At 52.7% G+C, this 25,697-nt stretch overlaps 7 protein-coding genes across 7 annotated transcripts; 1 reads left to right on the forward strand and 6 right to left on the reverse strand.

The window, feature by feature from the left end:
• Positions 1 to 2,165: 2,165 nt before the first annotated feature.
• Positions 2,166 to 2,873, reverse strand: BDP55DRAFT_634073 (uncharacterized protein; the record flags this gene model as incomplete). Its single annotated transcript, XM_060572629.1, has 1 exon — positions 2,166 to 2,873. One exon carries the CDS (start codon positions 2,871 to 2,873, stop codon positions 2,166 to 2,168), a length of 708 nt encoding a protein of 235 aa, XP_060427460.1.
• A 223-nt stretch (positions 2,874 to 3,096) lies between these two features.
• BDP55DRAFT_634074 (uncharacterized protein) lies at positions 3,097 to 4,396 on the reverse strand (the record flags this gene model as incomplete). The annotated part of the gene is made up of 4 exons (XM_060572630.1): positions 3,097 to 3,672; positions 3,821 to 3,946; positions 4,008 to 4,142; positions 4,196 to 4,396. The coding sequence occupies 4 exons, from the start codon at positions 4,394 to 4,396 to the stop codon at positions 3,097 to 3,099; spliced, it is 1,038 nt and encodes a 345-aa protein (XP_060427461.1).
• A 1,031-nt stretch (positions 4,397 to 5,427) lies between these two features.
• BDP55DRAFT_705568 (uracil phosphoribosyltransferase-domain-containing protein) lies at positions 5,428 to 8,245 on the reverse strand. The gene is made up of 5 exons (XM_060578038.1): positions 7,739 to 8,245; positions 7,208 to 7,581; positions 6,643 to 7,183; positions 5,837 to 6,622; positions 5,428 to 5,802 (listed from the first exon to the last, which is right to left on the reverse strand). Exons 1-5 carry the CDS (start codon positions 7,760 to 7,762, stop codon positions 5,587 to 5,589), a joined length of 1,941 nt encoding a protein of 646 aa, XP_060427462.1. The 5' UTR covers positions 7,763 to 8,245; the 3' UTR covers positions 5,428 to 5,586.
• A 330-nt stretch (positions 8,246 to 8,575) lies between these two features.
• Positions 8,576 to 10,659, reverse strand: BDP55DRAFT_634076 (major facilitator superfamily transporter; the record flags this gene model as incomplete). The annotated part of the gene is made up of 3 exons (XM_060572631.1): positions 8,576 to 9,670; positions 9,757 to 10,374; positions 10,435 to 10,659. 3 exons carry the CDS (start codon positions 10,657 to 10,659, stop codon positions 8,576 to 8,578), a joined length of 1,938 nt encoding a protein of 645 aa, XP_060427463.1.
• Positions 10,660 to 12,971: 2,312 nt separating this feature from the next.
• BDP55DRAFT_225011 (fungal-specific transcription factor domain-containing protein) lies at positions 12,972 to 16,006 on the reverse strand. Its single transcript, XM_060566104.1, has 4 exons — positions 15,658 to 16,006; positions 15,241 to 15,600; positions 14,681 to 15,148; positions 12,972 to 14,627 (listed from the first exon to the last, which is right to left on the reverse strand). The coding sequence occupies exons 1-4, from the start codon at positions 15,766 to 15,768 to the stop codon at positions 13,383 to 13,385; spliced, it is 2,184 nt and encodes a 727-aa protein (XP_060427464.1). The 5' UTR covers positions 15,769 to 16,006; the 3' UTR covers positions 12,972 to 13,382.
• Positions 16,007 to 19,799: 3,793 nt separating this feature from the next.
• On the forward strand, positions 19,800 to 22,529 carry BDP55DRAFT_730589 (homoaconitase; the record flags this gene model as incomplete). Its single annotated transcript, XM_060579708.1, has 7 exons — positions 19,800 to 19,811; positions 19,878 to 20,169; positions 20,244 to 20,632; positions 20,685 to 21,395; positions 21,453 to 21,472; positions 21,528 to 21,970; positions 22,039 to 22,529. 7 exons carry the CDS (start codon positions 19,800 to 19,802, stop codon positions 22,527 to 22,529), a joined length of 2,358 nt encoding a protein of 785 aa, XP_060427465.1.
• A 1,470-nt stretch (positions 22,530 to 23,999) lies between these two features.
• On the reverse strand, positions 24,000 to 25,516 carry BDP55DRAFT_556397 (IPP transferase-domain-containing protein; the record flags this gene model as incomplete). Its single annotated transcript, XM_060569589.1, has 2 exons — positions 24,000 to 25,379; positions 25,445 to 25,516. The coding sequence occupies 2 exons, from the start codon at positions 25,514 to 25,516 to the stop codon at positions 24,000 to 24,002; spliced, it is 1,452 nt and encodes a 483-aa protein (XP_060427466.1).
• Between the last annotated feature and the right edge of the window lie 181 nt (positions 25,517 to 25,697).

Raw genomic sequence — 25,697 nt, forward strand, 5'->3', positions numbered from 1 at the left:
TCAGTTTGGGGAGATCCGGTGAGAGTTCGTGGAGGAATCGAGGATGGTCCCGAGGCCTAGGCGGTCAAGGGTGTGAAGTGGTTCGGAATCAAGTCCTCTTGACAAGCTTCGTGAGGGTTTGCTCTAGCCCGGGTCGGAAATTCCGCCAGACGGTTTGGGATCAGAGAGGCGGGACATTCACCGGCAGAGGCGTTTGTGCTGCTTCTGCTGCTGGTCTCTTGACCATTCCTGTCTCGCTCACGTACATCTGTTTGGGGTTTGAGGAGGGGGGATCTTCTCACGGCGACCAACGATAAGAGAGGAATTCCAAGCCTTTGGTTGTAGCTCGACTGGTTGGCTCAGGTCTGTCCTTGTTACTTGCTGCAGACTGCAGTAGCCAGAGTCAGAATGGGAATGGCAGATGGGGTAGATGACGAAAAAGCATGACCCCACCCCCACGTGCCGTCCGTTCGAAGTCGTCTCTCCCCGTTTGAAGATCTGACTTGAACGCTGGTCAAGTCTGAAGAGCATTACCTCTGTGTCTCGCAGAGTACCAGGCTACGGAGTAGATGTCTGATATCGCAACTGCCGTCAAGAAAAACTTGGAGGGGTAGACGCTGAACAGGCTGATACTCACCAACTCACTTTACTTGCGCACTCCCAAAACATGTGTTCTGGATGCTCTCGCTCGCGTTCGCGCCGCGCGCGTGTGCTTGTGCGGTGCAACGGCTGCAGCGTCGCATTCTGGAACAGAGCTTGTGTGGGAGATATCATATGGTCCCCCCGTCGTCCCTGTCTCTCTTACACCCATGGGCCATGGATCACGAAGGACGAACTTCAGATGGCGTCTTTTTTTTGCGTCTTTGCGTCTGCGTCTCTAGCCCTGGAAGGCGAATAGGTACCGGTATCCTATCTCAGATCTGTAAGGACTGCCCTCACACCCTAGTCAGTTTGACAGAGATAGGTGAACCCTGCGACGGCCTGCATGTCGCGATATCGCGGGTATCCTCCGACTTGGACAGAAACTCGTCCCAGATACGATTCAGTCTCTCTTTTCTTGTTCTTCTTTCTAACTCTGCTTCTTTATCAGGGCTGTTTTCGTGTTACTGATAGACGATTGTGCGTTTTTATCGTGGGCTTTGTTGGGCCTTGCGATACGGGAAGATGGTAGGACATGGGGTAATGGAACAGGTTGAAGATCATGGCGAGTCAGACAACGTCTTCACTCTTGCGGGCTGACAATATCCGCACACAGACTAGCAAGTCGTTGGATGTTGGATCGTCTCTCCGGGATAACATTAACCACGTCACAATTTGATGTATCCAATCTTTGGAGGGTGTATAGCGGTCACTAGGCTGCTTGAGCCTAACATACTAAAGACTCCAGAGTTCATGTATGCTAAGGAAGACGGTAGGCGGCAGGAGCCCTTGTTGGCTTTGGTGTACACCAGCTAAACTTCGACGCCGGCGGAAATACCGACCGGGGAGGAAAATATTTTGACTTTTTTTTTTTTGGGGCTGTTATTCGGCCGGGGAGATTAAGGGCGGAGGGATGGTATCTGCCGAGGGCCGGGCGGGTAAGACGGTATCTTTTTCTTGACCTTTGGTTTCGGACGGGATCGCTTCCGGGTCCGAGCAGAGTAGCAGACGGAGGCGCCGTTGTGTTTTGATGTTTGCTTCTTGAGGACGGAGAGTATTCTGAGGCTCGGTCAGATGGGCTGAGAGCATTTTCTTCTTTCCTCTGTCTAGAATTATCGGGGGGTATGACTGGTAAAGTGCCAGAATCTTTAACCACGGGTGATGCTGCAGCTTCGTCTTCAGACCTCTGAAAGCGACGGCCACATCTCATCCAACAGCGCATATATTGATGTTGTCAATCAGTAGCGTATAGTCTTCCGGCGAGTGGGAGCACGGAGGAAGGAATGATCTTGGAGTCAGAAACTTGGGCTTTCCGCATCCGGCGAGCTTCTCCTGCAGGATAGTCTCATGGTTTGATTCAATGTGACATCTCACGCACTTAGAATGCTGACTTTCTTTCCGACTTTCGACTTGAGACGAGCTTCATGAAAATGAGGAGGCACACAATAACCGACCGGGTTGCGTTTCTTCGTAAGTAAGGTATCCACGCAAACTGTATCAATAAATTTGATGACGAGTGCAGTACAATGCTACTGTTGGAAAGCTATCTAGTAGTGAGGGGCTTTCTTTCCAATACCTTCGGTTTCTTCTTCCACGTAAATGGCCAGTACGGCCTCATCTGCGACTTCTCCGTAGACCAACCCGTGTCTTATACGCAGCGACTTGATCTCCTTGGCAAGTTCAGGCCCATCCATCCATGTAGTCTTCGGCGACAGCGTAATGTACTTCGAGTTCCGAGCCATGGTTGATACATACTCCAGAATCTCGGGCCCTGATGCCAGATGAACGAATAGAACGCTGAAACAACCACATGCTAAGAGAACCAGTGTAGACATCACACAAAGCCCTGCCCAGAACTTTGAGACTACGAAAACTTCAGAGTATGTAGCTGCTACTCCTCTGGTTGTGATATTGGGTGTGAAAGCCTCGGAATTTCTGAGCGGTAGCTGGCTTATACCTAGGTATGTGTTGAGAAGCTGGCCGAAACGAGGCCCAATCCTTTGTAGATCTATAGTATTAATAGACATAATGGGACCCAATTCCATGTGCTCGAACATCGGGTCACTGAGGTAGTATAAGAATTGGTCAAGGATGTTGGTATCGTTCCGGCCTCCCTTGACCCTGCCTGTTGCAATCGGTAATTCTCTAGAGACATAGTTGAAGGCTCGAGGAAACGAGAGTTGGGTAATCTCTTCCGAGGGATGTGGCTTTTTGGGAAGGACGTTGTGCGACGACTTTGCAAGTGCGTTGACCATTGATATGTGAGCAGTAGACGCGTGACTCCACGTATTTCTGGGATATATTGCAGGTGATCTCAATCTCATCAACCTTTTCTTGAGAGTATTTGGCTGAGTCCAAGAGTATGCGGAGAAGAGGTTTGGTGGAGCCCACCTCAAGCCTTGTTGCGTTTGCAAATATCAGCGGACCGTTTGCAATCGAGGAGTCGAATCGCACGTCCTGAATTGAGTCGTTGAACCATCACGGGTCCACGAAGCGATCAATTGCCATGCCCCATTGTGCTGAGCTGCTCCGAGCACAGGTGGAGTATTTCCTGACATAGTCATATCCATGCCATGTTGCGTTTGGATATCCGAGGCCCAATTCGCCAAAGGGCCTTTGAAGCGACGAAGGGCAGATGAACTTATCGGTGACATGAACCTGTCCCGCCTTCATCGGCAAGGATCCATTCTCAGGGGCGAGGAATCGAGAGGCATTCGGACAATTCAAGTACATGTATGCAGACTCGAGTGTAAAAGTCGTGTTTCGCTCGCAGGTGTAACTGAAAGGTATTACAGCCAGTGACGAGTATTGCACTGCGGCAGAGTCGTTCGGGACATCTTTCCAATCTGATGTTACGTTTTGACCCAGATTAGGGATTTTGACGTTGCCCCAGAGGTCCATAGGATCAAGCTTGGCTGTCCTTGGTGCTGAAACAATATTTTGTAAAATGTGCCCGTACGTGCAAGAATCACCTTGTTGTTGCCATAACTCACGCCTCCAGATGTCATCATGCTTGATAATACCGATGTAGAAAGATTGTTGAACCACGCTATGCTAGAGGGCTGGAATGATGTACGAAAGCGTGTGCTCAGCTTGCGTAGGAAAGCCTGGGCCCTGGTGAGAAGGACCAGGTGAGTAAAAGCGCGACCGTAAGGAAGTTGGTTGCTCGAAGTTGTAGAATCGTATGAATAGTCGAACCCACGGTTCTACTGCCCATTAGCTGTTCAAGGAAGCCGATATTGCTGCCCTTCTCGAGCTTCCATCGTGCGGACTCCACCATTAAACGGCCAACGATGGAGGCATAGAGAATCGGGAATAAAGTCGCGAGCTGTACATCAAGTCAGGATCGAGTAGCTCTGTTACTAAAACTATGATCAGACGGAACTTACTACGTTGATGACATTTCGCCATGCCTCACGACTATCTCCGATCTCGAATTCGTCCAAGTGCCAAATATATGTGACGATTGCACATATTATTGAAGGCGAAATTACAGCATTGTAGATATTTCTGTCTTGTTGTTCCTGCGATGAACGGCCGTACCAGATGCTTCGTCTACAGCATCAATTTGTTATACAGGCTCGGAGGGCAGGTCGTCAAGCTCAGGCGTGACAGTCCTGGAAACACTTTGTGGATCAACTGCTGGCCCGCCTTGATTTTGAGGCGAATCTCGGTCTGGTAAACTTGGCGATGTAGTCGAGCTGCAAATCGGCTCATATGCTTCTTCTTGGTAATTGCTCCGAAGCAAAGGAGCCAGTCTTGATAACTCATTCGACATAGTGTGGTGTTAGGATCCCGAGAGCCTCGTCTTCTGCGGAAACGTTGGGTCATGCTATGTACCTAAGTCGGCGTACCGGCCCTCGACTTATAGGTGTCCACGCTCCCGGTGACACAGGCTCTTCGAAGCGCACCATCATCACTCTCCAAGCAAACGAGCAGGCTGCTAACCAATGAATGAGTTATGACAGCTGAGAAAAGATCTTTCGCTGTGGCGGCGAAGCCCGAGGCAGATCTGAGACTTACGCTCCCCCGTCTGCTGAGCGGCATAGTACATACGTACCACGAGAAGGTTGGTGAGACACTCTCCGCCCGTACTGGGAGAATAAAAGTAAAAGATTGGATGCCACCAGAGCAAAGCAGTTCTAGATGTCTTACTGTACATAGAGCCCAACGACGCTAGCCTGTCGCACAACAATCTGCCAAGCAGGCCACGCGAGGCTGAGCTGACCGGATTTATCGGCTGCAATTTATTCACTAAGTCAAATATCGGCGAGTCTTGAGAAGCTGGAGTTCAATGCTCTTCTGGGGGTTTACTTTCAATGGCCTACTGAAAGGCATTCCAGATGCATATATTTGTTCCGAGTCTGCTTTTTGAGCATCAACGAGAACTTCTCTGCGCGCTTCTTCCTTCAGGGGAGTGACTGCGACGAAGCCGTCAAAGCTACACATCGATGCCATACTACTTGGATGGTTGGTTGACTACTTAAGAGTCCCTTGTTTTGGGTTGACACCACGCAAAGCACAAAACCGGGTTGGAACATCAACGTGATGATTTTCACCAGAAGTAGGTCCTTGGCGCGATTGGTAGAATATAAGAAAAGTACTGTTGCAGTCTCCTCATGCCTTAATACATCTTCAAGGTTAGATAAAGTCGCTATCCTAGAGAGGGTCTTGAGGACTCAAATCGTGTCGTAAACCCCAAGAGACCCAGGCCACTGTAGCCAGGGCTTTCCCTCCTGAGCCTTATGCACAGTCATGAATCTTTTCATTGATCAAGTTCTCTTTGATGACACGATTTAGAAGGCCACACAAACGCCATAGATTCAATTTCATCTCAGTCTTGATATTCATCTAAAGCTGCAGCAACAAGAAATAACTTCATATTTTCAATGAGCCCCCAGACCATAGATCTATCTCACACTCGTACAGCCTCGTAGCTCCAATCGGGAAATCCCACTTCAAATCCTATCAATCCAGATGTACAGTGTTGAAAAGCCGATTACCAGTGTCCGTCCCACCGCTTCCAGTGAACTTATTGTCCGACAATCGAAGTGCGACGAGACTGAGGTCTCCCTCACAGGCAAGTGGCTCCAAGACATGCGAGATAGCCTTAGCTTGAACCACACAGGCAACAACGACGATGCGAATACCCAGCTCCAGCCCCCGAATGTGGTCAACGAACTCCTTGATCGATTTGCCGCTGTTGACCACTGTCAACCAAAAGGAGCGTTTTCATGCCTCCAAGGGTCTTCTTCGTGATCTCGGTAGCATTTTTGGCGTGGATGAAGATGGCACTCGGAAATGCTTCGCTGACGCCAAAAGCCATGGGTTCGTCACCGCGCATAAGAGTAACGATGGCTGTTCGACTCTCGTCGACGAGGCGATGGCCATCGGTCTTGTAGCCCTGAACATGAGGTATCGGGAAGTATTCTAGCCCGAGCAGCTCCGTCAGAAACTCGGTGGCGAGGTATCGTCCAACATGTCCATGGGCCGCTCTGAGACTGGGACCAGCCACAGACGCGTCGCGTGTCGGAGTCATGAGGAGTTTGCTTGCACTCTTCTTAGTGGCGTGTAGAACTCGGAGGTTGGCGTAGCGATAGAAGAAAGATTCCATGAAAGCTTGGCCAGAAATCTCGACAATCGGCAACTGGTCTGGAGTGAGGCGGGGTGTGGAGTGATTCTGGATCAAAGCCTGTCTTGGAAGAAAGTCTTTGTCGTCAGTGATGGCCCTTACCAACTCAGCGTCCATGGTCTTGCTCCTGAGACGCTTCTCGCCGACGACGACGATAGCTTGGTCGGCCATCTTGAGCATGGGAAGGTCCATCGGACTGTCTCCGAAAGCCCAGACAGACACACCTTGGGCTTGGAATTGGGAGACAACAACGGCCTTAGCCTCAGGGATAATGACGTAGCAATCAGCGAAACGGCCCCCGCCAATAATCTCCACGCTGTCATCGAGGCCCTCTCTCTCCAATATCAGTTTCCAGATTTGACGAAGGCCACACTGACGATGACGGCACCCACGCCTCGATGACGCTCCAGGGCGTGAATAAGAGCCATGAACTCTGGATATAGCGAGACAGCAGAGGCGACTTCCTTGCATACTTCGTCGAAAGCGCCGTCGACGTACTCGTGTAACGACATTGCCTGGTTAAAGGAAGCAAAGGAGTAGTTCTTCTCGCTGAATAGCCTCTTCAGGGGACATACGGGGTCATCACAGAGCCAATGATCTTCAAAGATCTCTGGAACGTCCCAGATCCGATCCTGGTCATGCCTCTTCGAAGTTGCTTTAAGTCTCTCCCAGAACATCGTGCCCGTGTCCACAGCGCACAGCGTTCGATCCGCGTCCAACACCAACCCCGTATCCAACAGATCTCCGTCTCGGTTCGAAAACAGCAATAGGTCAGTCTCCTTTATTACACGACCGAGATTTTCTTCGTCTTGTGTCACAAGATTGCGCAACATGTGTTGAATGCCATTTAGACGTGAGAGACGGGATAGACCGGCCATCTCGGCATTCCGCCACTTGGAAAGGTGACCGGGCTGTAGATCAGGGCGTCTTCGACTTTCGTCGTCCTTTCATTGACACCATAGCCTGTTAGCGGACATGTCCAAGTAGAGGATGTGAGTGTAAACGCGCATGTCGCTCATAGTCCACACGATCTCGCGGGGAGAATTCTTGTCGTTCCAGAATGAATAATGACCAGTGACGATGCCAATACGTCCAGTAGTGATAGTGATACATTCATCGGCAATGAGTTGAATGGCTCGCTTTCGTTGCAGGTTTTGAGTGTCCTTGTCGAGTCGCTTGAAGGCTTCCAGACCGCCGCCGACGAGATTCCCAATGACCTCGGATCCCTCATAGTACTGGAACCGATTTCCAACACCGAAGTATGTCTTGAGATGGCGTAGGAGGTAAGATTTGCCACTACCAGGAAGGCCATAGAGGCCAACGATGATGGGCTTGTTGGTGGGAGGAGTGGTACTAGAGCTGAGTGCAGACATCCTGTTAATGTTAGGCAATGAGTTGTCAATGTGATCCAAGAGAAAGTAGCTAGGGAAGAATGAGGTTCGTTCGATAGAGGAAGTTAAGGTGGATGCAGTGCGGCTTATATACAACATCAGAGCTTTTCTCAGCTGCCATAATCTGGGAGGAAAGGGCTTCCTGGGGGTTTAATCATGAGACATATGACGGAAAGGCCTTTGGTTTGTTTGAAGCAGTAATGATGCACAACGTTAGAGGCAGGAGGTGTTTGTCCGCAAGATGGCAACTTGAGTTCCTACTTACGTAGTGGCTCAGGCCAACTCCACACTCCTGTCTGCCCACGATCCCAGGAAGTTTCCTTCTAATTTGTGATGGTGCATGTCCGGCCATCATTCGCCTAGTAGTGATTCAGCAGTGACATACATCGGCGTTTGCCTTGGGAAACACACCACAGCATTCGCAGGCCTTGAAAGCGACTCGTGGCAAGCTCGATAGCTTCAATGCTCCGAGAAACGTGGCTTTGGTAATATGCGATCAGTTAGCAACGAGGTGTTTCCGTATAAGACAGCACAAAAAACGGCAATGCGAGTTCGTTTGTTCCCGCTTGTCCCCGTCCGAAGAAGCTGCTGAGGCCAAAGCGGTGCGTGGTGTTGACGACTACCTCTCATTTCCCTTGCATGATGTGTCCTTCCTCTTTATTCAGGAAAATGACAAAAATGACAGCTGGTCTTCTGAGCTGAGGACACATAGACAGCAAAACAAGCTGCTCATGGAGAGGAGCCTGACAAACATTCGCTTTGCTCCTGATGCATCTTCTGAACAAGGACTTTTCCGAGTTGATCCCCTTTCTTGGGTTCAGATGAATCTACATTACATTACGTTTCCTTACATCGAGAGGGGTATCATATGTTCTATCATACATAAGTCCATTCTTTAAGATCCAATAACCCATCCAGTATCCCATCCATCCATCTAAATGTGTTTCGTTCCCTCTGTCTCGGATCCAACCGCCGTAACCTCATCCTCCTGCTTTAAGACCGCACCATCATCACCACGACTCAGACTCCGCCCCCTCGGCTTCTCGACATCCTCAACATCCCGTTCGCTGCCCTCGTCAAGTTCCTTCTCCTTCTCCCTCTGTGCCTCAGCAGCAACGGTAGCTGCCACAGCTCCAGACACCCCTCCAACAGCAGCTGCAGCCTCAGCCGCCTCGGCATCCGCCTTGGCCTTCTGCTTCGCCTGCTGCTCTTTCTTCACGCTCTTCCACTCCATGCCGGCAGCGCCGATGAACACGGAGCAAACCATCACCAGCGCAACCACAAACACGACCCGCAGCGCTCCGTTGTACGCCTCCAGCACTGGTCCCCTAATGTTATCAGGCAGATCCGTCAGCGATGTCGCGCCGGTGGTCTGCAGGTTGATCCCCTCGAGCCCGGGCAGCCCCCTGATCCTCTTCACAAGCTCGTTGTTCAACACCGTCTGCCCAACCGAGATGAATATAGCGCCGCCGAGAGTCTGCGAGAAGAACATGATACTTGCGCCCACGGGCACATCCTTCAGCTTGAGCACCGTCTGCGCAGCGAGATTCGGCGCCTGGAACGTCATACCCTGTCCGATACCGTAAATAACCTGGTACGCCGCCCACTTGGCTGTGCTCGTGTCCACCTCGAGGGTCGTCATCATGCCTGCGCCGACGGACATGATGCAGATACCGACCAGCATCACGGGCGTATAGTATCCAATCTTGGTAATGATGCCGCCAGATACACCTGCGAAGACTGTCATGGAGAGAACCATAGGGAGTGTGCGGACTCCGGACTCGACAGCCGTGAAGCCCTTGATCGCCTGGAGCCAGATGGGGAGGTAGTACGCGATTAGCATCATCTGTCCGCCGAGGGAAAATGCTGCCCAGGCTGCGAAGGCGATGGATCGTTGGCGGATGATGCGCGGTGGGACGGTTGCCGTGTTGGGGAGGAGGATCTGGATGGCGATGAAGGATAGAAGGAGGACGATGGCGAGGACCAGCAGGGCAATGATTCGCCCGTTACTCCACTGTGATTCATCAGCCTATGTTTCCATATAGAGAGAAATAGGTAGAGAGATAATAGGGGGTCAAGATAAGAGTGAGAGGAAGGGAAAATCGTAATACTTACAGCATACTCAACACCACCCCATTGCAACGCAAGAAGCAAGCAAACAACACCAGGAATAAACACCGACGTCCCCGCGAAATCCAGCTGCTTCAACTTATCCCATAACGAAGACTCAGCAAGATTCTGCTCCGGCGGCCTCATCACAAACGCAATCACCAACAGCGCGACGCCCCCAAGCGGCAGGTTAATATAAAAGCACCACCGCCAGGTGACCTTAGTCGTGAACGCGCCGCCCAGCAGCGGGCCGATAACGGAAGCGATCCCAAACACGGCTCCGAAGGCACCCTGGTACTTGGGCCGGCGGTGCAACGGGACGGAGTGGACCATGACGACGATGGTGCCCGCAAAGATACCCGCGCCGCCAACGCCCGCGATGGCGCGGCCGACGATGAAGGCGGCGCTGTCGGGGGCCGCACCGCAGACGGCAGAGCCGACTTCGAAGAGGACGACGGAGCAGAGGAAGACGCGCTTGATGGGGAAATTGGCGTAGAGCTTGCCGAAGAGGAGCTGGAAGGCGCAGGTTGTTAGGAGGTAGGCGCTGCCGTACCAGCCTATGTCGGTGACGGAGTGGAAGTCATCTGTGATTTGTGGGATTGCTGTCGCGATGATGAGGCGATCCTGTTGGTGGTGTTAGTCTGGTATGAAAGGGGGGTTGAGAGTTCGAAGGGAGGGGAATACCAATGCGACGAGGAACATGGACACCAAGATCGAGAGCATGATGAGAAAGAGCTTCACGCCCTTGGGATACTGGATCGAGCGCGTTGTCGAAGTGTGCGTGAGAGCATGCTGGGCGGGTTGCTGTTCCTCTTCATCGTGAATCTTGCTCGTCCGTGATGAGGCAGGCGGTTCGCTCGCTGGCGTCGTTGAGGCGACGGCGCCCTTGTCGCGCTTTTTGAAGAACATGGCGATATTTCTACTTCGTCCTTTCGTTCGTAGTCGTCCAGTCCAGGATATCCAAACCCTCTTAGCTTTTTGTCCTTCTATTGCTGTTTCCCAAAGTTGTTGTTCGTCTGTTCCCCGTGCGTGATTGACACTCCCAATATAGTATCTACCCAGAGTGGCTCACTAATAATATCACAAATCTCGAAAGCCCTTTTGATGTGAACTAGAAGGGTTGGTGGGGGAGCTGTAACAAGTCGACGATGATGAAGAGACCAGGAGGTAAACATCACATTCAAGAAGAAACCGTCATCACAGATAATTATATCGCATTTCCCCTAAACAAGACAAAACACGCCTATTCGAAACGAGCAAAACGAATTACGACCCGAAAAAGGACGTAAGAAACGTCCGGCCACGACGCAGGAAACGACCTAACACATGTCCGCATGACGAGGACGACTCACATCCAACACCCGTTCGGGGATTTCTATTCTCCTTTCTTTCATCCTCGCATCCAACCACCCAATGAAAGAGAGCCCCCCAGACCAGTCTTGCCCTAAAAGAGCCTCCAATCTTGGCTCCCGCCCGCCCGCTTCTGTCTAGCCACGCGACCTTAGACCCCAAAGATCCAAACTTGAATGAGTCTAAGCCGGTGCGACTCTGAGCCATGCTTCCATTCCCAGTTGTCTCCTGGAACGGGGCCTGGTTATGAGGGACTCCTTCGCGGCGCATGCTTACGTACCCACGCTGACTTATCCACAGGTCAGGGAAAACAATCCAACGCAACAAAAGGCCGGCCATTCTCGGGTCTTAGTTTATTGGGATCGTGAGGAAAATCATACCCGCCCATGTACGGATATAAGGCAGACGCATAGGGAGGTAAGCAATCGGCATTGAAAATGCCGACTCCCCAAATTGCCATTCCTGAACTGGTGCGGTGAAGCCTCGTTGGCAAGTTTGAACTCAGCAAACTGTCCCCTTAGTCGACGCCACGCGCAGCTGCAAGTGGAAAAGAGGAAAAGGTAGGAAAAAAGACGACACACGCATGAAAAGAGTCGTCGACTCATCGTCCATGCTGCCATCAGGCCAGACGGGGCCGAGCGGTCTTTGGTAAGCTCCAGGTGAGAGTCTGTTAGCCCGCCTTGTGTTGTGACTCTTGCGTGGCTCATCAGACAATAGAAAACCAGGCGGGCATTAAACTGGCTTAAACTAAACCATTCGAGAAACCCGAGCCACAAACCTCGGGGATTTCTACACCAAAAGTGGTAAAGACCCAACCAACCTCGGTCCCGAAGGCAAGGGTCGGCTCACGGGTCCATCGTTCCCCGACGAGCCCGAGCCTCCGGTTCTTGGTGTTATGCGTGGCACCAGAGAAACTTGGCCGGTCGTCAGGTTCTCTCAGCCCCGTCAGACCAGCGGTCAAATTTGACCTTCGTGGGGGTGATGTTCATACAACTCCACGGATACAAGTTCATGTTTCCCATCAAACGGGACGGCGGGTCGGGGTAAGTATCCCGCTCCGCTCCGTCCAAAATAACACAGCCCTCAGCCCTGAGCCTGCACATCTCCTTTCCGTCCTCCGGTTCCTTGATTTTTGATGATGTTGCTATTGACTTTTCGGATGTTACCCACCTAAAAAAAAAGACAATTATGACTCTTATGCTTCTTCTTCCTCCTCCCTCGCACGGGCTCCTTTCCCGGACCCGAACGAATCGGAGCCCGCCGCCTCGGGGGTTTTTCGTTTGCATGCTGTAATGTTCGCCTGGAATTCGTGAAATCTCGGGAATCGGAAGTACAGTTCGAGGTCCTACGGACAGGGCTTTCCGATGGACATGTCTCCATTTACGGGTAGCTCCCCTTTGCCCATCGGGCAACATTGCAGTCTTGTTCCTTGGAAGGAAAGTATCTAGTAAGACGGGCATTCGGCGGATATGATATGCGCAGCAGAGGGATCAATGCCTCTCTCTCTCTCTCTCCCATGGGCCATGAGTGATGATCCTGTACTCTGGAGTACCCTGGCCAATAGTAGAGTTGTTTCGCAAATCGCAAATAGCCGGGAACTTTGATTGCCATTCGTTGGGGGGGTTGCGACCAGGGAATAAACTGACGAGTCGTTCCATCTGCCTGTCCGCGTCGTAAGCCCATAGGATCGCATATGCATGTCTCGTATCCTGAGCGGTAGGCAGACAGGTAGGCAGACAGGCACCAATAAGACTAAAGGACGTTGTATGATTGAACAGATAGAGCCGTAAACCCTGAAAACCGTGTCTTCTCGGAATAAGTCTCCGCAAGTCGCCGATGAAGACAACTCCTCTGCCAATCTTACCCCTTTTCCGTGAGGAGGGAGCCAAACGCCCAAAGGTAACAAGTTCATTCAGCTCGACAGGGGCAGGTAGTCAATCATCATGCCAACGGCTTCCGGACTGCCAGGAGAAGGGGGCGTATGCGCTTGGTCGTTCCATAGACTCCCGTCTATTTACCATTAGGTAGCTTCGTCATTTCATGGTACTATCGTTACAGAGGTGGGAGAGTTGTCTCTTTGTAAAATCCTAACACCAAAAGACAAATCCAAATCCAAAGAATGCCCCAAGTAATGATTCCCCGTCTCTTTCTAATTCAACGAGAGATTGATTGTAGATGCCCGGGTCTATACACCCCCCCTGACCAATTCACTCCCTTGACTTTCCCATTTTCTACCCAGGCACCGAGCTAACATGACGTGAAATCCCAATGATGCCGCACGTTCACCATCCTCTATTCGTTGGTGGCACGCCGAAATTCCCAAATTGCCCAAACATGTTTGATGAAGACTGCTGGTTCATGTTGCCGTTGGGGACACCCAGGTCCGCCCACATGTCCAAATCGTAAAAGTTTGTAGTGTCAAGGAAATTACCGAGGAATTGGTCCATGGGTTGGTCGTGCCTCGGAGGAATCTCCATCTTCATTGTCTGCGCTGGCGAGGGTCCGCAAGACGACGCTTCCGAGCTCGTCTGAGGCACGGTATCCTGTAGTCGGGGGATAGCAACCGGTGTATCGTAGGGTAGGCCGAGTTGAACCAGAGCGCGCTCTCGTGCCCTCCAGGCCTTGAGCATGTAAACGCCCAGCTGCGTGTTCTCCTTCTTCGACATGTCCCATAGCTCCTCGTGGTACTGATATATCCTGTCAACCACCTTCCAAGCGCGGTCGGCCAGCTTGCCTGTCGGTCTCTTGTATAGCTGTCCAGCCATGACGATGAAGACATCGATTTGGAAGTGAAGCTTAAAGAACCACACAAAGCCGGTGTTCTCCATAAAGTCGTACAACTCGACGTTGTGCTCGTGGTGCATAAGCGATATGCGGAACATGTTATCCTGCACGTTGAAGATCTCGGTGCCGAACTCGGGCAGTTCGCGCATGGGGATCATCATAGCCCGCATCTTGTCAGTAACCATGGATCGGATTTTGGTCGCTACGATGTGAATATTGCCGGCAAGGGGGTCGCAGTATCGCTTCTCGAGGGCTACGAGTTTCGCATCGAGGTTGTCGACCAATGCCCGGTACTTGGCAAGCGAAGTCTGAGTCGCCAGTTGGGAATCTTGGCTGTCATTCTCCATAGCGCCGAGAACAACGGCTTCGAAATCGGGGATGCGGTTTTCGACGATAAAACGACCGACTTCGTACAAGAGCAGGCAGAATGCCATTTCTGTCGGGCCTTCACGAGGCTGGACGGGTTCGGTCGATCCGGGGAAGAGATCGGCATCGTTTACGTTCTGCGGCGTATTCGTGTCCCAGTTCCATGGCAGTAGCGTGTCGCAGAATCCCGAGACCATGGCATATTTCGTGTCCAACATGATAATCTGCCACCACAGTCGTCGTCGCATTTCCGTCTCGTATGGAGTGAGGTTGAGTAATTCTCCATCCCTGTGAAGTCCCATCTTCTGCGCGATACGGATCAGCACACCACTGAGCACCCAAGCCGCGTGGCGGTTATATCGCCCCTGAAGAGAAACCTGTTCCCGGTTAATACAAGTTAACTTCCAAGGCGGGAAAAATCACTACGGACCAGATACAATATCAAAGCTTGCAGCGTCATCAAGTCGTGGTTCTTGAGGAAGTTGACCTTGGTCAAAGCCGCCTTGACACCAGCAGTGAACTTCTTGAGAGCCTCCTCTTTTGACGTATCCAGCATCTGTCTGGCTTCTGCCTCGGTCATGGTGAGAGATGCGACGAGGTAAATGGCAAATAGCAGAGCCTGTGCGTTGTTCGCGACATTTGAGTGGTTCGCAGCCGCTTCCACAACGAGGGGTTGCAGACTGGGCACGTGAATGAGTTTGGTGATTGGGTTAACCCGCTCCAAAAACACCTGCCAAAGTCTGAATATTTGAACGGGAGATGGAGTGACATCTTCCAGGTCGATCGCGGCAATATCGTTCAGAAGAAGATCTACGTTGTCGTCGGGGGTCACGGCGTCGGACCCTAGTACACTCTGTTCCTCTTCCTCGGCTTCGATGATTTGTCGCATTGCGGTCAACTACGAGGAGGTCAGACCTAGCCGGCGCAGGCAGGGATCGCGCGATGCGTCGAAAGCAAGCGCATCGGACTACAAGCTTCGTGATTACGCACCTGATCATGCACTGTTGCCCACACATAACTGTCCATGAAGCGGACGCTGCCATCTTCAACTACGACTTTGCCGGCCGGCTTCCAGGATGTCGCGGGTGGAGAAGTGTCCTCGGATACTGAAGCGGACCCCGAGGGCAGTGGCAGCTGTGGCATACTCGGCGACGGCCCAGCCGAAGAAGGTGTGGCAAAAGTCGTGGGCGAAAGAGTCGCCGCCGTCCCAGGAGGCGTCGTATCGCTACCTGTCGTGGCATACTGTTTTAGTAAAGCCTCGCATCTGGCGAGTCTTTCTTGTAAGTCCTGGTTTGGCCTCCTGCGCTTGCGTGCGGGAGCCGGCGTTGAAGGTGTACATGTGACGTTGGCCTAATACGAGTCAGAACGTATTCGGGATTTTGTATCTGTACAATGCAGGCGGCGCACCTTTATACAGTTAGAGCAGGGGGTGTTCCGGTCGCATTTGATCTTGCGATGTTGGCAGAGAACACAAGCCAGAACCCTTTGGCTCTTGTGTTGACTGGAGTTGGTACTCATTGGTAGGGCTGAGGCTGAATAGCCTCGTGGTTATGCAGTAGTTGCCACGGGAGGAGTTTGAAACAGGACGGCGTCGTCCATGAATGGGGGGCAACGAGACCCAACCAAATCTTTTGACACGCGTGGGCGCGAGGCCCTTATGGATGATTCCCTGGAGGGCGGAGTCCGTCGGTAAGATACTTGCAAGGGGGATCCGTTCTAGTGTAGCCGTAGTAGAGAGATGAGAAAATAGAGATGTGGCGACGAGCTGAGACCCGAGGGGTAATAAATGCAAACGGATCTAGACGCGACCCTAAAGTGGGATGAAGGAAGCCCCCCTCTTTGGCAAGAGGTTCACACAAGGCGGGCGCGTGCTGTGATCTGCCGCAGTACCAAAGGTAAAGTTTTTGGCTTAGAAATTGGCAGAAAGTGGAATCCCGGGTTTCCCTGAGTCGCTTGGGTGGTTCCAGGCGTTGTCGATGACCAACCAGGGCGGAGATGGGCGCTAGAGACAACGACTTTGAATCGTTATGCTTCCCCGGGTGGGCGGTGCGGCGAAAGAAAGGTGGGAGAGGAGGGGAGGGTGTCTGTGAGTCTTTCAAGCCAAAGCCGTACGTAGGAGGGTTGATCGTGGGCTGGTCCGGGACGAGCGGACGGGAGGCCTGGCCCAGGGTCGGGACAAGACAAGGTAGGTTGGGTTGGAAACCAGGGCGCCTTGTTTGAAAAGACGCGTGTGCAGCGGTGATGCGGGAAAAGAGGATGCCTGGCGGTAGATATGGATATTGGTTCCTTTAACCCCTGGGTTCGCTTTTAACTCACCCTACCCGTTCCTGGTGGGATATGAGTTGCGAGGTTTGGTGGGATGGATGTGGCAGGGCTAGGCGTCAGATGTGAGTGTAGGAAGTGAAGTGGGCGTGGAGTTTGGGGGTGAGGGCGGCGGTGCGGGACGCGGCGGCGGAATGCGAGAGAGGAACGACAAGGGCTTAAGAGACTGTTGAGAGGTGTGTGAGGTGGTAGAGTACGGAGTATGTGTGTGAGAGAGAGAGAGTGTGTGTGACAGAGATGTGTGTGCTGGCAACCCTGCCGGTATGTAGTCTGGTAATGTAATGTAAGGCAATGAGGCGTAGTCGCAGGACGGCGTCGGCGACAGCGGTCCAAGAGAAAGAAGTATGAAATTGGATGTCAAGGACTTCTGTAGTATGGTATGAATCCGTATGGTGAGGTAGAAAGGTAGGGTGGTCCAGCAGCGGAAACGGGCGCGGGTCTCACAGTCACTCGGCCTGACTCGTCGGGATTCCAGGAAACCCGATGCAGCGCAACCCAGCCAAGATGGAGAAAGTGACCACTCGTACGTGTCGGCAGCGTCTCACCAGGGGTTGCTTCTTAATCCGTCTGGCTGGTTCTTGGGACTCGACTATAATAGTTGCTCAGGAAGAAGTTGAGCTTTCCGTGCGTGATCAATGTTGTCTAGTTGGGAAACAAGTTCGGTCGTAATTCTGACAGGGACGACTTTGTTGCAGTTGCGGACAATTGGAGAACAAACACCTTTTGGAAAGGCACTTGGCAGACAGCAAAAGCTTAGGTAGGTAGAACGGAGGGGAAGAGAAAAGACAAGGGCAAGTCAAACAGGACAGGAGGGGTGATGGATGTTCAGGTCGTCGGAGGGAACGGACGAAACGGCGGAGGAATGACGCCAATACCCTCCCACTACAGATGTAGGCCAGATACCCAGGTGGACTTTGTGCATGTGCGCTCCGTCTACGGATACTCATACTACCTATGCGTCTATAGTAAGGTAGTAGCGGCAGCAGGTCCAAAGCGGCCGATGGAAGGTAAGAGAACCCTGAGACAGCCAGGGTAACCTGTGTGAATGCTGTGTGAACAGGTCCACCGAGGCCCGGAAGCTCTGGGTTTTTGGTTATAAATGAGCGGGTGTGCCGATGGGGGAACGATCGGGGGTTCGAGGATCAAGGAAGATCAGCTCCAGGGTTCTCAACGGCGACCAACTGCAAGGTCAGGTTGGGTAGTGCGTGAATTGTACTCCGTAGGTACGGATAGAGGCAACGTGTGCGGATGCCGATGCAAGGCAGCAAGGAAGGGAAGGACTGGATGGAAGCTGATACTGAGTAGATTGTGCTGGGGAACAAAGTGACGTGGGACGGGAATGGTCGATGCCGAGAGGAGTTCGGGAACAGTTGGAAGAGATCAAGTTAAGGTGGGAGGTCCATGGTCCAAGGAAGTGGTCATTACATGGTAAGAGACATTTACTACCTATCCGGACGGACAGACACGAATAGCCATGAGAAGACAGGGGGGCGGGGGTGACAGCTGAGGAGAGAGGGTTCCTGACAGATCCAACCCACATCAAGGAGCTCTTTCTGCGGAGGTTCTGGGTGGGTTGCGGAGGAGAAACGACGGACGAGCATTGGATGGAGGGGGTAATGGAAGGTGAGCCCAGATGGAAACAAGAGGTCCGGGATCCATGCCATGAAGGAGCATGAGCCACTATGAGCCATACCTGACGGTAGCCAAAGTGCCAAACTACTGATACAAGTGAGAGATACCGGCATCTGTACGCAGTAGCGTGAGGAACAAGTCCCTCCTTCTGAACATGTGTCTAAAATAGTGGACAACACATCACATCCATCAGCTATTGGTTATCTTTTCCCCGCGCGCATATGAGGTAAGTACTCGCAGGAGCCCAGCATTTAGACTGGCGTAACTTGGAGTAACTCTGAGAAGCCAAGCAACGGTTGGCTCCTACGTTCATGGCCTCATGATGAGCAGCGGGCGATGATGCCCTGGGCAGCGTTGCGTCAAGGCACGGAGCCAGACAAGTTTGCATGGGCGCACTGCCGTAAGCAGGGTGGCATCCAAGGACCAAAGAACAATAAATAGGTAAGAATCCATCCATCTTACGCAGCTGTCAATTGACACGTGTAATAGACACAGGGTGCCTTACTTGAGAGATCATAGTGGGCAGCTATCGGAGGGATACAGGGCCGACCATGAACAAATCGAACGCAAGCCGAGATCCAGGATTCCAGATGCCCGAAGTGCGAGGGGCTTTTTGCTCGCCGAATCCGTGAGTTTTACGGCGGCTGCAGATTGTGCACAAGGCAATCCCGTCGTTCCATTGCATGCGGCTTATAGACTTGTGCACGGGTAGCAGCTACCGAAGAGAGATATGCAAGTTGCACAAACCTTGTGGCATCTAATCACTCCGAAAACTTGACCAAGTGACTCCTATACTCTGGCATGTGCTGTCTTGCACAATAGAGACAAGCAAGCCAGATCCCTACCAACAAGCTCAGTCATCAACTGTCGGTGGCATGCTGGTGATCGACATGTCGAGAATTCCTTACCAGGAGCGTCCGTATCAGCATTATCAGTGGCCTTAACAGGAGACCAAATTTCCCAGTTAAAACTCTGCTCTGCCTGCCTTACTCTATTCTTCATCCTCCAGAAGTTTGAGTGAGATCGGCATTCGTATTATTCGGGTCTGCTTGCTCATCGAAAGCTCACCGGTAGTGTCTAAACCAGTAATTTCATCCGCAGACAGCGTCTGGAGACGCAGTACGGAATAGACACTGGAGAGATCTGCGGAGTTTTAAACGACTATTGTAAATGCCCCGCAGCTCACGGCGGAATTATATGTAATGAGCCGGCCTTTATCTCCGTGATCCGGGTACAGCCGGCGGTAACGCCTGCGCCTGCGGATGCGGCGTCGTCGTATTTCTCGCTTTTCGGGACAACCTCGACAACTTGCTCATCTTATATAAGCTGTTATCGCTGTATCGATAAGATAAGATTATGCAGAGTCAAAAAGTCGATAAGAATGCCGAAAAGGTGCCGAAGCTAACCAATCAGACAGCACCCAAAGGTGATTTCAGAGAACGGCAGCGGGTGACCCACCCCGGCATCGGTCACTTCCCCACATGCTCCAAATTTTTGGATCCGGTTACCGAACAGTCACGACTTGACGACGACGCGAATTGCCGGAGACCAAATTGTTGAACTTTTGGCCATTGGCCTAACCAATTGAAGTCGCAATGTTGCCCATTGTACGTGCGCTCACATATGAATCTCCCATCGTAACGAAGCTCTACTAATCTCATTATCTCCAATAGAGAAGAACAGTGGTGCTTTACGCTGCGAGGAGCTGCCGTCGCAGTCTCCTGCAGCGCCAACTTCCCTCGCGATCGATCCGCCCCAGCTTCTACACGACGACAACCCGTCCCCGCCAGTATGCCTTCCACACACAACTCGAAAACGCCGCGACGGCGACCGACTTCCTCTACACATCCGCCCCCAAGGTCGAAAACCCCCAGACGTTGACGGAGAAGATTGTCCAGCGGCACTCGCTGGGTCTCGCGCCCGGCAAGAAGGTCCGCGCAGGCGACTACGTCACCTTGTCTCCTGGTGAATAATTCCCCCCTTCTCCTATGTATACGCCTAAGAGGACCATAAGCGCACAATGGCTTACAATTGGGAAGGGAAGTGCATGTCTCACGACAACACGGCGCCCATCAGCAACAAGTTCGTTTCCATCGGAGCGACCAAGATCCACGACCCCTCACAACTCGTCTGGACCCTCGATCACGATGTCCAAAACAAGAGCGAGGCCAACCTCAAGAAATACAAAAAGATTGAAGAGCTCGGAAAGCAGCACGGTGTGGTTTTCTACCCAGCCGGGCGTGGAATCGGTCACCAAATTATGGTGGAAGAGGGTTACGCATGGCCTGGTACTTTGGCTGTCGCCTCAGACAGTCACTCCAACCACTACGGTGGAATCGGATGCCTTGGTACCGCGGTTGTCCGAACAGACGCCGCCGCCATCTGGGCCACCGGCCGCACATGGTACCAAGTCCCCCCTATTGCCAAGGTACAGTCGACTGTCAGCCATCGCTCAGGGGTTCGTCACTAATATTACCCAGATCACTTTGACCGGAGTTAAGCCCCCCGGTGTCACTGGAAAGGACATCATTGTCGCACTTTGCGGCCTGTTCAACAAGGACGACGTCCTGAACCACGCCCTCGAGTTCACCGGCTCCGAGGAAACCATGCGAAGCATCCCCGTTGACGAGCGGATAACAGTCGCGAACATGAGCACGGAATGGGGTGCCCTGTCCGCGCTGTTCCCCATCGATCAGACACTGGAAAGATGGCTCCGCGCCAAGGCCACTACCGCGGCGATGCTCAACACAGACGCCGCTGTCAAGGGACGCTGGACCCACGAGCGTGTCGACGAGCTTCTCGAGAACCCTCTCACCGCCGACCCTGGCGCGACATATGCCAAGTCCCTCTATCTGAACCTCGAGACCCTGTCCCCCTTCGTCGCCGGCCCCAACTCTGTCAAGGTTGCGACACCCCTGAAGGATCTGGAGGCGCAAAACCTCAAGATCGACAAGGCTTACCTCGTCTCGTGCACGAACTCGCGTGCATCAGATATCGCCGCTGCGGCGCGCGTTTTCCGTGAGGCTGCCAAGGACGGAGAAACCGCCAAGATCGCGCCGGGTGTTTCTTTCTACCTTGCTGCGGCATCAACCGTTGAGCAGGCGGCTGCTGAGGAGGCTGGCGACTGGCAGACACTCATCGACGCAGGCTGCTCCGTATTACCGTCAGGTTGTGGCCCGTGCATTGGTCTCGTAAGTTGATTGCCTTATCAACAATTCATGATCCATATACTAATCCATTCATTATAGGGAACCGGTCTCCTTGAACCGTTCGTAGTATCTCTCCAGAAATTTTGTTGGTGACGTCGGCTAACATACATTCAGGGGCGAAAATGGAATCTCCGCGAGTAACCGCAACTTTAAGGGCCGTATGGGCTCCACCGAAGCCAAGGCCTACCTGGCCAGCCCCGAGGTCGTCGCCGCAAGTGCTTTGAACGGCAAGATTGCCGGCCCCGGCTGGTACCAGCAGCCTCAGGGCGTGGACAAGGTCATCATCGGCGAGGGCGTCGGTGACATCACCGCCGACATCGCCATGAGCATCGACGACGCCCTCGACCAGCTCATCGCGCAAGCCGACAGCATGATTGCCGAGTCTGAGAAAGGAGTTGCGGGTGCCTCTGCGCCCGTTGCTGCTGAAGAACCAGTCGCCGCCGCGGAGAGCGAGGAGGACAGCTTGACGGAGGTCCTCCCCGGATTTCCTGAAAAGGTGGAAGGCGAGATCATCTTCTGCGATCAGGATAACATGAACACGGATGGAATCTACCCTGGTACGTGAAAACGGAGAGAACCCCCAATTCCCAACAAAGCGATCTTCTAACAAACAAACAAAAAACAGGCAAGTACACTTACCAAGACAACGTCTCCGTCGAGAAGATGGCCGAAGTGTGCATGGAGAACTACGACACCTCCTTCCGCGACATCGCCAAGGCCGGCGACATCCTCGTCTCAGGCTTCAACTTTGGCACGGGCAGCTCGCGTGAGCAGGCCGCGACGGCGATCCTGGCCAAGAAGATCCCGCTTGTCGTGTCTGGCAGTTTCGGCAACATTTTCAGCAGAAACAGCATCAACAACGCGCTCATGGGCGTCGAGGTGCCCAAGCTCGTGCAGCGTCTCCGCGAGACGTTCAAGAACGAGGGCGAGGACAAGGTGCTTACGCGCCGTACGGGCTGGAGGCTCTGCTGGGATTTGAGGCGGTCCAAGGTTATTGTCACCGAGGGCAGTGGAGAGAGCTGGAGTGTCAAGGTTGGTGAATTGCCGCCTAATGTGCAGGAGGTTATTGCCAAGGGTGGGTTGGAGGCCTGGGTTAAGGCTGAGATTCAGAAGTAAAGGGGGTGATTGACTGAGGGTGAGATGGGGGGAGAATGGAGAGAAGAAGATCGAGATGATCTACACTTACAACACTGTTTTGAGTACTGCTATTGGGATTACAACGGATGAGGCTTGTTTGTAGATTTGGGTTCAAGAAAAAAGTAAGCAATACATTCGGGAGATTAAAGTATTCTACAGATGCCTCGACTAAATGACAGCAAGTGGCATCCTCTCAGGAGCGTCGCACGCTTAACAAACCCATGATTCCCTTGGGAGCAGCTTAAAATGCAGTGAGTTTCCTCTCTTCCTCATTCGCCTGGCATAATGTGAGGATCAAGAGCCTCTCGGTTGGGGTTAAAAACGCAGTGTTGACGGTGAGATACGCATTGAAATTAGAAGGTCTGTAGCGCCTCCAATCACCTGGACCTCTATAGAGAGTTTAAAATTGGAGTGCCCGGCGACCGGCCAAGGTGTGCAGCGCCGGGTTCACACTCCACGGCGCCGCAACAGCTTGCTCTCTGATCGATCGCGTCGCCGGCCTGGAATCCAAGCCGGAACTCGGCCGTAGAGAAGCCTCTAGGATACCAAATAGGGCTGGCTGCATAAACCAGTTGAGAAAGCACCGGTCGTATAACCACGACGTCAGAGGAAACCCAGAACAAGAAAATCAGAAACCCTAGCCTGTGAAAATACCATTTCCATCCTGTCCAGCGGGGTTCGGATTCCGAAAATGCCAACACTCCAACTATTGTGTATAATCAAGGAAATTAACATTCTCCTGCTGATCCGAGTCCGCTGATCTGATGTTTGGGCAGCAGCAATTTAGGTCCAGGTTCCCCAGCGTCCCTGGAGCAAGTAAGAAAGGTGGAGTTTTACCGTTTTGCCTTTTCGTTTAGCTCGCTTTCTGAAGGTCCCTCTAGAAAGCGAAAGCGAGGAATACGACCGGACCGTGACAAAGCGAGGGGGTAATCATGTCATCCAACGAGCGAAAGAGAGAGGAAAGCTTGGTCAGAAATTCAGATAGATTTTATGCTTATCCATACAAAGTTAAAGAAACTAAAGATGCGTGGGGTAAAAGCGAATACGATTTCCATTACATACCATCCCGCGTATCCTCCGTACTTCGTACAGTCTGCCGCAGCATGTTTATATAGGTGCAACAAATACGCGGGAGGGGTCTTGGGGTTATTAGAGTACCAAAAAACAAGCTTTACGACATTGGATCTTGCTTACTCGTTGCTACCTACAGGGTGGGTGGTGATCACCTGAGGGTGGGAGGGATGGAAGGGGTGGAAGGGGGGGGGGAAACGATCTAGGCATGTCGCATTCGGAGCCAGGACGAGCCGAGCCTCACAAGATGCATGACTTCGAGAAGAGCAGACGACGAACATGGTCAGACGAACGGGCAAGGGATGAAGAGAAGATGAGCAGAGTTCTCTCACGAATGAATCTTTTTCTGGTCTCGTTGATCTGACGAGTTTGGCTATCTCACGACGGCACATCAAACATGCCCAGCCCATCGACCTCGGGACTCGACCCTCGATCGCCCACAGAGCCATCCTCCTCCTTGTCAGCCTCGGCGGGCACGATAGCCAAGGGCCTCTTGGTAGCGACCAGCGCCCTCCTCTTCGTCTTCTTCATCAGCACATTGTGCCGCCGGCTCTTGACGTGCTTCGTCCAATCCTGCTCTGTAACGCACGTCGTCTTGCAGACCTCACACGTCCGCCGACACAGCATGCGCTCCGTCTGCGCCGTCGCCTCCCTGAGCACCTCCCGCGCCGTCACCGATAAATCCGCGGGCGCGGGCATGGCGTCGCCCTCGAGGAAGCGCTTTGCGACATCGACGGCCGGTTCGGCGACGTTAGACGACCATTGCGACACATCGGTGCTGTTCATGACAAAGAGGTGATCTAGCGCACCATGCTGTTCTTGGAGGAGTGGTACTATCTTGGTACGGATCCAGCGAGTTTGATACTTTGCATACTGTCGGGTCGACGTCTTCATCTCTTCGAGCCCCGCGGCTCTGAGAGTATCCAAAGTCTCAGAATCGGTGGCAGGATCGCTGGTGTTGAGGGCCTTGAGGTAAGGTGAAAACTCCTTGAAACCGATCGACTGCCAGATACCACGGGTGTAGTCCACCTCCTGGCCAGCAGCCTCCTTGGCCTGGACGTATTCATACATCGTTTGTGTCTCGTGATTGAGGCCGACGGTGAGCATCTTATCTACGCGCTTGTCGAGGCGCTCTTTGAGCACTTCGGGTTCGGAATACACCCAGAAGAGCAGTGTCTGCCAAGGGCTTGCACTGCTACCACCTTCGGGCATGTTCTCGGCCGTCTTGCGCTGGCGCTGCTCTGCGTAAATCTCCGATGCTGGACGGCCGTATTGGAGGTATATGTGCAGCGAGCGCGAGATTTTGCGCCGATCGTTGGGATGCCACCGGTCCGCCATGACGGGATCAACCTCCCGCAGCTTGGCGAGTATGACCTCGGTCGGTTCGTTTAGAATCGGAAACGAGGATGCGTCTTCGTCTTTGACGTCTGCAGCGCCATCTTGCGCTCTCTCATTCTCCGCGCCGACGAGGGTATCTTCGAAGAGTAACGCGTTCGTGTAGTAGTGCGTGCCGCCGACGACGATAGGCAGGTTGCCCCGGCTACGTATCTCGCGGATGACCTTGTTCGCTTCGCGCTTGAAGTCTTCGACTATCCAAGTGGGCTGGTCGAGGCCGATGTGGTCGAGTAAGTGGTGGGGAACACCGCGGCGCTCTTCGGTGGTGATCTTGTTCGTGATGATGGGCAGGCCTTTGTACATCTGCATAGCGTCTGCGTTGATGATTTCGCCATTGTAGCGAGTCGCAAGTTCGACTGCGAGCTGTGGACAGATCACTATCAGCCAAGGCGCACAAAGATGCTAGTGCTACAGCTTCCTCGACTCACCTCTGATTTTCCAGTTCCGGTCGATCCCAAGATAACCACCAAGGGTTCCGCGGGCGCATTTCGGGCTGTCATGTTGCCAACAACATTGTGTATGAACCTTCGGCCTATTATAGACCGAAAGATCATACCCAGAGAACCACCGAGAAAGGACACAGGGGAGGTTTACAGCATCGCGACTGTAGCTGTTGCTTCGTGTCCTGTGTTGGTGAGTCTTTGACTCTTTGGTGACTGCTATATGACTCTGTATGGTGAC

This window comes from Colletotrichum godetiae, assembly GCF_030913485.1.
Source record: "Colletotrichum godetiae strain CBS 193.32 chromosome Unknown BDP55scaffold_31, whole genome shotgun sequence".
Classification (NCBI taxonomy): domain Eukaryota; kingdom Fungi; phylum Ascomycota; class Sordariomycetes; order Glomerellales; family Glomerellaceae; genus Colletotrichum; species Colletotrichum godetiae.

Excerpts from the sequence above, each read along its gene's own strand:
- BDP55DRAFT_705568 (XM_060578038.1), bottom strand. The coding sequence starts at position 7,762 with ATGGCAGCTGAGAAAAGCTCTGAT. Across the intron at positions 7,184-7,207 it reads ATGTCCGCTAACAGGCTATG|TCGAAGACGCCCTGATCTAC; the intron begins GTGTCAATGAAA and ends GGACGACGAAAG. Across the intron at positions 5,803-5,836 it reads GCATGAAAACGCTCCTTTTG|GAGTTCGTTGACCACATTCG; the intron begins GTTGACAGTGGT and ends AAATCGATCAAG.
- BDP55DRAFT_225011 (XM_060566104.1), bottom strand. The coding sequence starts at position 15,768 with ATGAGTACCAACTCCAGTCAACACAAGAGCCAAAGGGTTCTGGCTTGT. Across the intron at positions 15,601-15,657 it reads CCTGCTCTAACTGTATAAAG|GCCAACGTCACATGTACACC; the intron begins GTGCGCCGCCTG and ends GACTCGTATTAG. Across the intron at positions 15,149-15,240 it reads GGGCAACAGTGCATGATCAG|TTGACCGCAATGCGACAAAT; the intron begins GTGCGTAATCAC and ends ACCTCCTCGTAG.